Below are 14,215 nucleotides of genomic sequence, written 5' to 3'. Positions count from 1 at the left end.
ATGATCATCCAGTATATGTGCAGTATGCCCTCAGACAGCCCTGTTAGGCCAGAAGGAGACTGCACCCTTGGACTGGCAAGTCAGTGCAAGGCCCTGCTAATAGGACTATTGAAGACTCTCACTATGGGTTTTCTGTGGGGTGTTTGTTTCTTGGGGTGAAAGCTTCCCTCTCCCCAGGCAGGCCCAGCAAAATCTGTAGGATTCAGACAGGGTTCTGACAGCTGAAGACAAGTTGTTGAGGAAATTCCTGATGGAGGATCATGGGGTGCTCAGGAGGGAGAATATAAGGTTTCAGAGGCTGAGAGGGAAAGAAAAGGTGAGGGGGAGTCTTAGAATAGTGGCTCCCATTGCCCAACACCCAGAAAGAAGATATGCCCTGCAATGGGGAGAAGGTGAGTATGAAACATTGGCTGTAGCAGCGATGGCATTGCCCAGGCTGCCAAGGACTCAGAGAGTCCAGCCTTGCCCACTGACCTATGAGGAGGGAATGATGTTCACAGCACATTTTCATTCGTAAGTCAGGAGAGGACATTGAGCCCAATGGCAGAGGCCTGGTGACATGTTGTTCCAGAGGTTCCGGAATATGTGTTTTCCTGTTGGAAGGAAACTTCGCAGAGTAGAAAAGGGATCTGAGACTTTTGGTAAGATTATATATGGGACTGTCAGGGGTATGGAGCCATCTGTGAGGGATCAGGGCCCTTTCAGCCTTGGCTAGGGAGCAGGGGTCCTGGAACTTCATCCTGGCCCATAGCTGAGTCTGCCCATAATTCTTTTCTGACTCACTAGGCAAATCTCACATAGAAATGGGGCAGCTTTGGGAGTGGGCCCAGGAAGTACTGAGGATAGCAGGTGAGATCCCAGGAAGAGATGGATGTGGGGCTGAGACACTGGAGAGAGAAACAGGACTGTCAGATAAAGGGTGTCTGTGACTCCTAGATCTCATTATGCCTACTACCATAACCTACCCCCAGTTCCTAATATTCTCCTACCCTAGAGAGGGGGAAATTGTCAGAAATTTGGCTGCAACACTAGCAACACTACTGAGTACTTGAAAGGCATTTTTGCTTTTTTTTCATTCAACAAATATTTCTGGAACAACTCTTATATGCCAGGCACTATTTTAGGAGTCAGGGATATATAACGGTAAACAAGACAGGCAAAACAAAACAAAGCAACAACAACCATCACCAAATAAGTAGACAGATGAAAGAATTTCAAGTTTTAGTAAGGAAAATAAAACAAGTAAGGGTCTGAAATGGCTAGATAAGGTGGTCAAGAAAGGCTTCATTGAGAAGGTAGCATTTAAGCAGGAGTCAGCTATAAATATTGTGAAATTCCAGTTACAGTTCTATTTGTTCTGGGTTGGTTAAATAAAGCTTTTTCCCCCAAGGTGGAAACTACCAAGAAAGACTAATTACTAGTAGCGGTGGTGCTCTCTGGAAGAGAGACACCTCCTGTTTCTGCCTCATTACTGTCAACCCTTCACTTCCAGGCACTTTTTGCAACGCCCTTTGCCAGTCAGGGAAGGCGAGAGGCTGGGCATGGGGCTTGGACATTTGACAACAGTGAGACATTATTGTCCCCAGACTCACTAGCCCAAGGGTAAAGCTGAAGAGGCTTGGGCATGCCCCAGAAAGGCCCCTGATGAAGCTTGGAAAAAGCTGTTCTCTGAGTATTTCTAAGTAAGTTTATCTGTGTGTGTGGTTACTAAAAGTAGTAAGTATTGCTGTCTCTAGCTGCCTTAGAGCGGGGCTTGACACAGTACACAGCAATATTAGTTCCCTCCTTTTCTCACCTCCCCCATTGTGGAGATAAACTCAGTCACAAAAGGTGATCCTCAGTCTACTCACTTCCCTGACTTATGGACGCCTGGACCCATTGCCAGTGTGAGAGTCACAGCTGGACGTCAGCAGTGTAGCCCAGTTACTGCTTGAAAATTGCTGAAGGGGGTTGGGGGGCAGCTGCCGGGAAAAAGGAGTCTTGGATTCAGATTTCTGTCCAGACCCTGACCTTATTTGCAGTGATGTAATCAGCCAATATTGGCTTAGTCCTGGGAGACAGCACATTCCCAGTAGAGTTGGAGGTGGGGGTGGTGCTGCTGCCAACTCTATATAGGGAGTTCACCTGGTCACCCAGAGCTGTCCTGTGGCCTCTGCAGCTCAGCATGGCTAGGGTTCTGGGAGCACCCGTTGCACTGGGGTTGTGGAGCCTATGCTGGTCTCTGGCCATTGCCAACCCTCTTCCTCCGTGAGTAAAGCTGGGACTAGAAGTGAAGGATTGAGTTCTGGGCTAGGGTAAGGTAGGGCCAGTTTTTAGGCCTCGGTCAAATTTGGGGTCAGGGGCTATGGGAAAGGGATCGGTCCCAATGGATCAAGATATCTATTTTGTTCTCCCTAGGACTAGTGCCCATGGGAATGTTGCTGAAGGCGAGACCAAGCCAGACCCAGACGTGACTGGTGAGGCCCTGACTCCCTAAGTCTGTCTATCTGTCTGGTTGTGTCTCTGCATTTTATCACCTTCTGTTTTTTGTTTTTTTTTGTTTTTTTTACTTTGCCATCTCCCTACCTCCACCCCAGAACGCTGCTCAGATGGCTGGAGCTTTGATGCTACCACCCTGGATGACAATGGAACCATGCTGTTTTTTAAAGGTAGGAGGGACTGAGGTTAGGGCGTTTAGGACCTGAGACTTACTCTCCTTCACAAAGGGTGTCCCTGTCTGTGGGAGGTCTTAGGAATTATCTGATGGTATCACTGACAGCTTCTCTCAAGCTATCTCAGTAGGTCAAAGGTTTCTCACTGGGCCCCTCAGTGAGTGTGGGTTTTTTCAGGGGAGTTTGTGTGGAAGAGTCACAAATGGGACCGGGAGTTAATCTCAGAGAGATGGAAGAATTTCCCCAGCCCTGTGGATGCTGCATTCCGTCAAGGTCACAACAGTGTCTTTCTGATCAAGGTACTGCTGGGCCAAAATCAGGGCCAGGCTGGAAAGGGCTGGAATCGACACTGGGGACCCTTCCCCCAAATGGCCTTGGCATGGAGCCCAATAGCAATAGGTAGCAGATTTCTTTCCCATGTGCCCTCCTTTCCTGTAAAAGCTTGGGCTAAGGGAGTGTGCATGCATGTGGGCCTGGCAGGTGCACCATCCAGTGGCTGTTCTTCAGTCCTAGTCTTAGTTCTACACCACTCTTCTGTACCTCACACTGCTGGCCATCCTTTTTTTCTCTGGCGATTTCTTCCCTTGCCTTCCATGATCCTGTATCAAGTCCTCTTCATAGGGCAAGGCAAGTTGTTCCCAACACAATGGCACCTGGCTAGAAGAGCATGTGGAGCATGAAATCCAGTCTGCTGTGCTCACCAAGTCCCATGTGACCCAGGCTGTGTCTGCTCAGAGGAAGGGGTGCCTTTTCCTACCTTGCCAAAGGTGCTGTGTGGTTGGGGAAGTCCTGACTGTCGGCTTTGTTTTCCCTCCTGCCTCTTTTCTCTCTCTTCTCAAATGTCTCATTCTATCTCAACCAGTTCCCTAATGTTCCTTGGGGATCCATCCTAGCCTTTCCATATACCTTCCCTCAGTGATCTCAACCATCACCATGGCTCTGAGGAATATCTGTGCTGTGGACACTGGATCTAGATCTACTTTCTGAGCTCCAGACATCTCTTTCCAATTATATGTTCTACAGGCACCTAAAATTCAGCATCCCCCAAACTAAGCTTTGCATGTTCTTTACAAACCAACATTTCCTCCTGTGTTTCCTGTTTCAGTAAATGACGCCAAAATGTGCCTGATTACTACAAACCAAGTGCACACAGGGTCTCATGATCTGGGCCTTGGTTATCTTCTCAGGTTTATCTCCTCCCCTGCCACATTCACTGTGTGCCAGCCATACGAATCTACATGAGGTTGGAGCACACTGCTTCCTCATGTTTGGGCTCTGCATGCTGCTCCCTCTGCTGGTAACACCCTTTCCTCACTTGTCAACCTGGAAAATTCCTGCTGATTTTTCAGCTCTTGGGCCCAATGCTTCCTCTTTGGTGTGAAACCTTCCACAACTTCTCTAGGCAGACTTGGGCACTCTGTCTATATTCTCAGTGCACTCTTTACACTACACCTTGGTAGTTGCATGGCTAGGATTGTAGGAGTCCTTTCTGCTTTTGTACAGTGAACTTCCTGAAGTGAAAGACAGAGTCTTGTCATCCTCAGTGCCTCTCACAATGCCTGGCATATAGTAGTTATTCAGTGACTGTTTCTTGAATGAATGAATGAATAAATAAATGAAGAAATGAATGAAGAAATAACGTATGGATGATTGCAGGATGAACATTTGTGGATATGTTTGTCAACACTGATAGTGTTGCAGATAAATGTGCCACAGGAGTGTCTGGGTACAGAGGTAGAGGTGTGTGTGTTATAGTAATAGTGACTGGATTTGCACAGACTGAGGGTGTGTAATGTGCAAAAGGACAGCACATTGTTGTCCACAGATGGACTGAGAATGTGTAGGGCCACAGGAGGATATCGTATAAGCACAGTAGATAAAAAATGTGTGTAAATGCAGAGTGGCAGTATCTGGGGATGCACAGTCAAAAAGAGAGTACTTTTGAATGCAGGGGGACAAAGTCTGGGTATACCCTCCTGAAAAGAAGGAGAAAGGATACCCAAAGTTGCTCCAAGATGAATTTCCTGGAATCCCATCCCCACTGGATGCAGCTGTGGAATGTCACCGTGGAGAATGTCAAGCTGAAGGCGTCCTCTTCTTCCAAGGTCAGTCCAGGCTGGAATCCAAGAACCTGGAGTAGTGGTGGGTTGGTAGTGATGCCAGTAGTGATGGTGATAGTGGTAGTGATGGTGGTGGTGGAGCCACTATGTGGCTCTTTAAGGAAGGGAAATAGAGAAGCCACGTATGGTCTAGAGGTCACGTGAGGGAAGAAGAGGAAGTCATTCTGGTGAAGGCAACTGTGTGTAATTCTGTGTGAATAGTCCCTCATTGTTCCCCATGACCCTTAGGACAAATCTACCCTCTTTAGTCTTACATACAAATCTCTCCATGGCCAAATCCCTATTGGCCCTTCAGCTTTGACTTTTATTATACCTTTACCTTAACACTAAGCTCCAGAAACCCTATGCTGTTCTCTGTACACTCAGTTTGCTCCATGCTTTGGAATCTTTCCACTCTCTGGGGTTCCATCTCTCCTTGTGTGCCTTTTAATTCCTACTTCGGATTTCACTTTAAGTATCATCTTCCCTGGGAAATTTTCCCAGACTCTCCCTACTGCCTTTGCTGAGCTGATCCTGTGTGTTTTGCTGCTGAATTTTGGTGTATGATCACCCTCCTTTAGCCATCTCTCTGATGGCTGTGAGCTCCATGTGATCAGTACCATTATCTGGCCCATCCTGGGACCCAGAGAAAGCACAAAGGAGGGCATAACCCGGTCTCACCAAATGCCTGTTGATTGATTGGACAAAGGTGACCGCGAGTGGTTCTGGGACTTGGCTACGGGAACCATGAAGGAGCGTTCCTGGCCAGCTGTTGGGAACTGCTCCTCTGCCCTGAGATGGCTGGGCCGCTACTACTGCTTCCAGGGTAACCAATTCCTGCGCTTCGACCCTGTCAGGGGAGAGGTGCCTCCCAGGTACCCGCGGGATGTCCGAGACTACTTCATGCCCTGCCCTGGCAGAGGTGAGAAAGCCCTAGCACTTGAGACCTGTCAGAATTCATCCACTTTCCCTGAGCTTGTGGATCTCACGTGTCCTAGCTCTCACTTTAACTCCGTGTTGCGACACCTTGGCCCTTAATCTAGCCCCATTTCCATTCTGGATTTTCCCATTACCCTCATATGGGGAAACCCACACCCCACTAACCCCAGCCATCTCTTCCACCTTGGACCTCACTCTGACCTCTGGCCTCCTTCTGTGTTCTCCTCACCCATTTCTCTCTCCAGGCCATGGACACAAGAATGGGACTGGCCATGGGAACAGTACCCACCATGGCCCGGAGTATATGCGCTGTAGCCCACATCTAGTCTTGTCTGCACTGACGTCTGACAACCATGGTGCCACCTATGCCTTCAGTGGTGAGAGATGCCCCCAACTCCCCCAATGTGCTCTCACATCTCTTTTACTTGTATCTCCCATCCTTGACACATTTCTCCATTGTCATCACTGTGTCACTTATTTTGTCCCCTCTGTCCCCGTCCTTCTGCATGCCCTTCTGCGTCCCTCATCTCTGAGGCATATTTCTCAATCTTGTCTGTCATGGCCCAAGCCCCTAACTTCATCTACCTGTCTACCATCTACTCCCATGGCTGTGCCCCCTGTGGACCTCTCTGGGCCCCTGTGACTCCTTGTGTTCTCCTTGCTCAATGCGCTGCTGAGCCCCCTGGCTCTCCCTTGCTCCCTGGACCTCTATGTGTCTCTGTGCCTCCTTGCCTCCGTTTGTTCTTGCATCTCTTTCTGAGCCCTCTGGCTCCCCCTGATTTATCCTCAGAACTCCATCTTGTTTCAGGTTCCTGGTTCCTATGTCCAGACCCCTGGGCATAGCACTGCCTGGGGATGAGATGTTCTCATTGCTGAGAACCAGCTGAGAAGTGTTGGGTACTTTAGACCTTTAGAGGCTGGCTTCACTAGCCTCTGGAGGTTTCTCCTCTGAGTAGCCAGTGGAGATACCCCTCCCTTGACCCGTGGCATCAATTGGTAAAAGCCATCTAATAATACCTAGGGCTGTTCTGAGTTCAGTCAGGCAGTAAATAGTCATGCTGCACAGTTGAGAATATCCCCAAGAGGAGTGAGCAACCACATCACATCCAACCTGAGATATATGTATAATTAGGACAGTGGTAAGAATATAAAATCGTGAAAATATTTTTTTCACACAAAATTTTTTTGGCTCCTGACCCTTGGACAAATTTGACCAGTTATGACTATCAAGTTCTGTTGAAAAATACATCACCACATGGAGAGCAAGTCTCCACAGCAGGGTTGCACACTATAATAAGAACATACAGCTAAGATGAAACACACACCTGTAGTGAAAATACAACATTAAACTGAGAACATATGCCATAGTAAGAACACATAAGTATCAAGAGAACACACAGCCATGGTGGGAGCCCATTGGGAGGACACACAGACAAAGTGAAATTCAGAAAGAGAGAGAGAGTGAGTGAGAGATTGTGAAAACAGGGCCACAGTAAACACACAGAAATAGAGAGACACACCAAGCCATCTAGAGATCACAGAACTTCAAGGCCATGTGGCCATAATGAGAATGCTACCGAACTCCTAAATGAAAAATGTCATATATGTTCCATAGCTGTTGAGAGAGCACACAGCATGGAGAGAACACCTTATATTAAAAATACCCAGGCCGAGCGTGGTGACTCACGCCTGTAATCCTAGCACTTTGGGAGGCTGAGGCAGGTGGATTGCTTGAGCGGCTTGAGCCTAGGAGTTTGAGACCAGCCTGGGCAACATGGCAAAACCTCATCTCTACAAAAAATATAAAAATTAGTTGGGTGTGGTAGTGCGTTCCTATAGTCGCATCTACTTCAGAGGCTGAGCCCGGAAGGTCGAGGCTTCAGTGAGCCATGATCGTGCTACTGCACCCCAGCCTGGGTGACAGAGTGAAACTATGTCTCAAAAAAACAAAAAACAAAAAACAAAAAAAACAAAACAAACAAACAAAAAACCCATATATATATATACCTAGCTGAGGTGAGAATGCACTATTTTGGTAAAAAACACCAACATGACCCAGCTACAGCATGGGGCAGTCCCTCCCCTCTCACTGGTAAATTTTTCTTTCTCTGACTCATAGTTTTGTTGTTGTTGTTGTTTGAGATGGAGTCTCACTCTGTCACCCAGGCTGGAGTGCAATGGCGCAATCTTGGTTCACTGCAACCTCTGCCTCCTGGGTTCAAGCGATCCTCCTGCCTCAGCCTCCCATATAGCTGGGACTACAGGCGCATACCACCATGCCTGGCTAATTTTTGTATTTTTTTTGGGTTACAATGTACTATTTATTAATTTAATTTTTGTATTTTTAGTAGAGATAGGGTTTCACCATGTTGGCCAGGCTGGTCTCGAACTCCTGACCTCAGGTGATCCGCCTGCCTCAGCCTCCCAAAGTGCTAGGATTACAGGCATGAGCAACCACGCCTGGCCCCTCATAGGTTTTTATCTATTCTCTTTGCTTCTTCACAACTTTGGCTTGCACGTGGACCGTCATGTTCTCTCCACCTTCTCACTACTTCATGATCTTTCAGTCTCAGTTCCAACTGATACCTCCCTCAGTTGCTCTTTTTTCCTAGTAAGATTTCCAGAGAGGGAATCTGAATGGCCCAGTCCATATTTTCAGACCACACCACATTAAAGTGGTTGATTGCCAGCCTATGTATTGGCTACATTAATGGGTTGGGAACTCATCATTTACTTCATTGCACAAAGCAGCATAGCTCTGGTTCTCAAAATAGGGCCCCTGGGCCAGGTGTGGTGGCTCATGCCTATAATCCCAGCACTGTGGGAGGCTGAGGGGGGCAGATCACTTGAGTCCAGGAGTTCTAGACCAGCCTGGGCAACATGGTGAAATCTCATCTCTACTAAAAATACAAAAAATTAGCCAGGTGTGGTAGCATGCACCGGTAGTCCTAGCTGTTCAGGAGGCTGAGGTGGGAGGATTGCTCGAGTGTAGGAGGCAGAGATTGCAGTGAACCGTGACTGCGCCTCTGCAATCCAGCCTGGGTGACAGATTGAGACCCTGTCTCAAAAAATAAATAAATAAAATAAAATAAATATGGTTCCTGAGCAGGGTAATTTCAGTGGGAAACCTCCCAGCAGAGGTGGATATGTCAGTCACCACTCTATACTCAGTACACGGCTAATAAGAGAACTTGTGGTAGCAGCAAGAACACTAGGTATTTACTCAACAAATATTTGTTGAGCATCTGATAAGAAGTGGGCATTGTCCTAGGCACTGAGATACAGTAGTCAACATGGCAGACAAGATGCGTGCCCTGACAGGCTCTGCCAAAGTGAGAGAGGACAATAAGAAAGAGAAAGGAGGAAAGAGAATAATTTTAGGTAATATTAAGGGTTGTAAAGAAAATAAGACAGGATAGTGGGATAGAGGTGAGGAGAATGAGGTTTGTCTTCTGAAGAAATGATTTTTGAGCCGAGACTTCAGTGATGAGAAGGAATTAGCCACACGATGTGCTGGAGGAAAAGCATTTTAGGGAGGGTGAGCAGCACATACTTCAAGGAATCAAGAAGGAAGCCTGGTGAGGCTGGAACACAGAGAAAGAGCAGGTGGGTGACTTGAAAGGGCAGGGACGGCAGTGGCCAGGTTACCTAGACCTGGTAAGGGTTTTCAACCATAAAAGGCAGTCATCAGAAAGTCTTGAGCAGGGCTGTGATATATTCTAACTCATTTTTTATAAAAGATCACTCTGACTTTTTGCGGAACATAAGTTATAAAGGTACAATCATGTAAGCAAGGAATCCAGCTAGCAATTCGTGCAGTTGTCCAAATTAGGGGTGATGACAGCTTGAACTAGGATGATAGCAGCAGAGGTGGTGAGGAATCACCATGATATATTTTGGAGGTACAGCTGACAGCATTAACTAATAGCTAAGATAGGCCGGGTGTGGTGGCTCACGCCTGTAATCCTAGCACTTTGGGAGGCCAAGGCGAGTGGATCACCTGAGGTCAAGAGTTCGAGACCAGCTTGACCAACATGGTGAAACCTCGTCTCTACTAAAAATACAAAATTAGCTGGGAATGGTGGCACATGCCTGTAATCTCAGCCTACTTGGGAGGCTGAGGCAGGAGAATCACTTGAACCTGGGAGGTGAAGGTTGCAGTGAGCCGAGATTGCACCATTGCACTCCAGCCTGGGGAACAAGAGTGAAACTCCGTCTCTAAATAAATGAATGAATGAATGATATCAGTCAGAGTAGGGAAGGGAAAAGAGGCATCAAGAATGACTCAGCTTTCGTGGACTCAGCAACTGAGTGGCTGGTGGTTTTGTTTTCTAAAATTGGGAAAGACTAGGGAGTGTGTGTGTTGGTGGGGGGCAGACATCAGTTTGGGCATATTAGGTTTTGGGTGCCTATTGGCACCCCATAAGCATGTCAGGTAGGCAGCTGATTTGGAGCCTAAACCTCAAAGGAGAGGTCAGTCAGAGCTGACGAGAACAGATTGGAAGTCATCAGCACATAGATGGCATTTAAAGCCCCTGGACTAGGTGAGATTACCAAGGAAGTGAAAGTAGAGAGAGAAGAGAAGAGGCCCAAAGTAGGGGATTCCAATATTTAGATATCAGGTTGAAGAAAAGAGTAGTCAAAAAAGATAAGAGGAACACTGGAAGAGTCAGGTGTCACAGAAGCCACGTTCCAAAAAAAGACATTTAAAGGAGAAGGAAGTAGTGAGCAGTCCAGTGCTCCTGAGAGGTAGGGTCAGATGAGAACAGAGAATTGACCATGAGATTTGGCAAACTGGAGAATACTAGCAACCTGGATAAGAACAATTTCAATGGTTGAGGGAAACAGAAGTGTAATAGAAGAGGATTGAGGAAAAAAGATAAATGGGAGCCTAGATAATTCCTTAATAAGTTGTTGTGAAAAGAGGAGAAGAAAAATGGGGTGCTAGCCCAGCTACTCCCTCACTCTTCCACCACCTCATAGGGAGAGACTGGAGAACACAGCCAGAGTGAGAACATTCAGTGGAAGTGGTGCTTCCTTTTTAAGTTCTGGACACTGTATTTCATTATCTATAACCGCATCTCTGTACATGGACACCTGAAATCCTTAGGGAGTGCCCGCCAACCCCATGATGTTGGCCTTACCTGGAAACTTAGCCACTGTTTTCCACACTTGCCTTTCTTTCAGGCACCCGCTGATTCCAGTTTCAACCAGGGCACAGTGCCCAACATTGCTGACCAAGTCTTGCTCTATTTCTCCTTCTCACCTGGCCTCTTCCATCTTGGCCTCTGGATGCATTCTCTCCCTCTCATGACTCATTTCTGCATTCATCACTAGCCTATACTCTGCCTGGGCTTCTGCCAGCGGCTCTAGAGCAACCTATGGTATTCCACAGGGACCCACTACTGGCGTCTGGACACCAGCCGGGATGGCTGGCATAGCTGGCCCATTGCTCATCAGTGGCCCCAGGGTCCTTCAACAGTGGATGCTGCCTTTTCCTGGGAAGAAAAACTCTATCTGGTCCAGGTGTGTATTGGGGGAGAGGCTTGAGGTAGAGACTGGGACAAGCATATCCAACTCTGTATTTATTACCATCCTTTGTCCTCCAGGGCACCCAGGTATATGTCTTCCTGACAAAGGGAGGCTATACCCTAGTAAGCGGTTATCCGAAGCGGCTGGAGAAGGAAGTCGGGACCCCTCATGGGATTATCCTGGACTCTGTGGATGCGGCCTTTATCTGCCCTGGGTCTTCTCGGCTCCATATCATGGCAGGTGAGGGGCTTCTGGGTGCTTAGAGGGCAGCTTGTTCTGCTACCTGTCTGTGGCATAGATCCCCACCAGGGCATGAGAAGGCCTAAGTCAGGATCCCCATGACATGGAAGCCATGCTATGTTTGGTGCCTTCTCCCCAGGACGGCGGCTGTGGTGGCTGGACCTGAAGTCAGGAGCCCAAGCCACGTGGACAGAGCTTCCTTGGCCCCATGAGAAGGTGGACGGAGCCTTGTGTATGGAAAAGTCCCTTGGCCCTAACTCATGTTCCGCCAATGGTCCCGGCTTGTACCTCATCCATGGTCCCAATTTGTACTGCTACAGTGATGTGGAGAAACTGAATGCAGCCAAGGCCCTTCCGCAACCCCAGAATGTGACCAGTCTCCTGGGCTGCACTCACTGAGGGGCCTTCTGACATGAGTCTGGCCTGGCCCCACCTCCTAGTTCCTCATCATAAAGACAGATTGCTTCTTCGCTTCTCACTGAGGGGCCTTCTGACATGAGTCTGGCCTGGCCCCATCTCCCCAGTTTCGCATAATAAAGACAGATTGCTTCTTCACTTGGATCAAGGGACCTTGGTCGTGAAACAATCTTCTTTCTTTGAGTTGAAAAGTTAGCACTTCTCCTTTGAGGGTGTCGAGCTCAAACAAGGCTGTGAGGAACAAGGGAGGGGAGCACTAAGGGGCAAACCTATCTCTGCGCAGATGATTCTTAGGTCCAGATCATAAACTAGCTCTTTGCAGACTATCTACACATAGTGGGGGGGAAAGAGAACCAGAGTTGGAAGAGGAACAGCTGAGTTTATACAGCAAATAAGAGGTGGAGCTAGGACTCTGATTCAACTTGCTGGTAGATGACCACAACCCAGCCGCAAGGCATCAGAAACAACAGGGCCTGGGGCAACTATGCATGTGCAAAGAGGATTGGCTCAGAGTTGTGGGGTAGGAGGTCCAATCTGGGGGACCTCAAATTATGGTTCTGGGTGATTCAAGTAACACCACTCATGGCTTGGGTTGCCATGAGTTAGGCATGACAAGTGGAATGAAGTTGAAGTGGGGAAACAGAAATACACCAGCTGTGTGTCAGAGGCAAGCTGGAGAGAGAAAAGAAAGAATGATTAAGGGACCTGGCACCATGAAGCACATTTGCAGAACACAGTCGCTGGGAGTCTTGCTGGAGCCTCAGGAGCTTTGCTGGCACAAAGGATCTGGCCTACCCAATTAGCCTCCTGGGTATCTGCACCATCTAGACCAGCAAATGTCACTGGCAAGGAGGTTGCAGTGCTTGGTTATTTTCTGGTCATAAACTGGTGAAGGCTTTGGGTTCCAAATTTGCTGACAGCTATTTAACTGGGAATTGGGCCTGGACTATAGGTAGCTATGTCTCAGACAAGGCCCTATTCCTCCACTGCCTTTACAACCCAGCTGAGGTTGGAGGCTGGCTTGCTTCAGGCTCAAAAAATAGCCTGAGTTTCCAGCAGAGGGCCCTTATTCTGAGCTTCCATGTCCTAGCCTCATTTTCCTTTCCTGTAAAATAGACACAATGCCACCCACCTTCCAGTGACAATGAATATAGACTCAAACCCATCCCTTGAACTGTCTTGGGAAGGGGCTCTGGACGTAGACCCAGACTGTGGCTCATGGCCTCATGTGATCTGGAGTCAGCCCCTCCCAACCTGTCAGCCATTTGCTCCGTAGGACTTTGATGGGTAGAGTAGTAGCTAACAAGCTCTGACTGTCACACAAGGCTTTGTACTGGGAGGCCAGGCTATAGAGTGGCTCCAGCCTAAAGGGCTGGGGGCTGGGGGGCAGTGTCTCAGATTAGGGTCTAACTAGGAAGTTGACTGGAGCTGAGAACAGAGGTTAGGGGCCAAGCAGCAGGGTTGTGGGTCTACTCCTTAGGAGCACCTTGAGCTTTACTTTTCATTCCTAATGGTGTCTTGGATGGCTACCCTCACGGGGTTGGCTGCTAGTCTAAGGGGTGAAGACAAGGACAGAGTTTCAGGTCTGGTCCTTATCAAGTTCATGCACTACACTTGGGACCACTGCTGCATCATGCCAGGGAGCCTAGAGGTGTCTAAACAGTTATCCAACAACTCTGATACCCAAGGTTAACTTTCTCTTGTTTTCGGAGGCAGGGAGTACTAAGTCTCCCCTTTCTCCTTTCCTCCCACGTGTTCTCTTGCAGGGAATCCTCTAGCTTGTCTCCAGGGAACTCCCAGAAATGGTTTGTTTCAGTCAGTTTAGGCTGCTATAACAGAATATCTTAGAGTGGGTAATCTATCAGCAATAGGAATTTATTGTTCACAATTCTGGAGGCTGGAAAGTCCAAGATCAAGGCTCCAGCAGGTTCAGTGTCTGCTGAGTGCTTGTTCTGCTTCAAAGATGGCACCTTTTTGCTGTGTTCTCACATGGTGAAAAAGGGACAAGCAGCTCCCTTTGGGCTCTTTTATAAGGACACTAATCCCTTCCATGAGGTTGAAACCCATGTGACTTAATCACTTCCAAAAGTCTCCCCCTCCTAATGCTATCACATTAGTGACATTTGGTTCCAACATATGAATTTGGGGGAGATGCCAATATTCAGACCATAAAAAGGTCCAACTTATACTTCTTTCATTCATTCACTTAGCATCACCTATGTGCAGAGCAGCATGCCATTCTACCCTCAAGAATCTGCCGCTCTATCGCAGTCAGGAGGGGAACACAGAAAAAGCATCAAGTAAATGCAATACAGTGAGATAGATACTAAGATGGAA

At 47.9% G+C, this 14,215-nt stretch overlaps 1 protein-coding gene across 1 annotated transcript; it reads left to right on the top strand.

The window, feature by feature from the left end:
• The first annotated feature begins 2,129 nt into the window (after nt 1–2,129).
• Nucleotides 2,130–12,022, top strand: HPX (hemopexin). Its single transcript, XM_004050596.4, has 10 exons — nt 2,130–2,247; nt 2,398–2,456; nt 2,577–2,648; nt 2,829–2,950; nt 4,603–4,756; nt 5,460–5,672; nt 5,935–6,066; nt 11,085–11,215; nt 11,299–11,461; nt 11,601–12,022. The coding sequence occupies exons 1-10, from the start codon at nt 2,165–2,167 to the stop codon at nt 11,858–11,860; spliced, it is 1,389 nt and encodes a 462-aa protein (XP_004050644.2). The 5' UTR covers nt 2,130–2,164; the 3' UTR covers nt 11,861–12,022.
• The last annotated feature ends 2,193 nt before the right edge of the window (nt 12,023–14,215 follow it).

Source organism: Gorilla gorilla, chromosome 9 (assembly GCF_029281585.2).
Source record: "Gorilla gorilla gorilla isolate KB3781 chromosome 9, NHGRI_mGorGor1-v2.1_pri, whole genome shotgun sequence".
Classification (NCBI taxonomy): domain Eukaryota; kingdom Metazoa; phylum Chordata; class Mammalia; order Primates; family Hominidae; genus Gorilla; species Gorilla gorilla.
The sequence above is the reverse complement of the archived record's forward strand: the minus strand, read 5'-3'. Positions and strand labels throughout refer to the sequence as shown.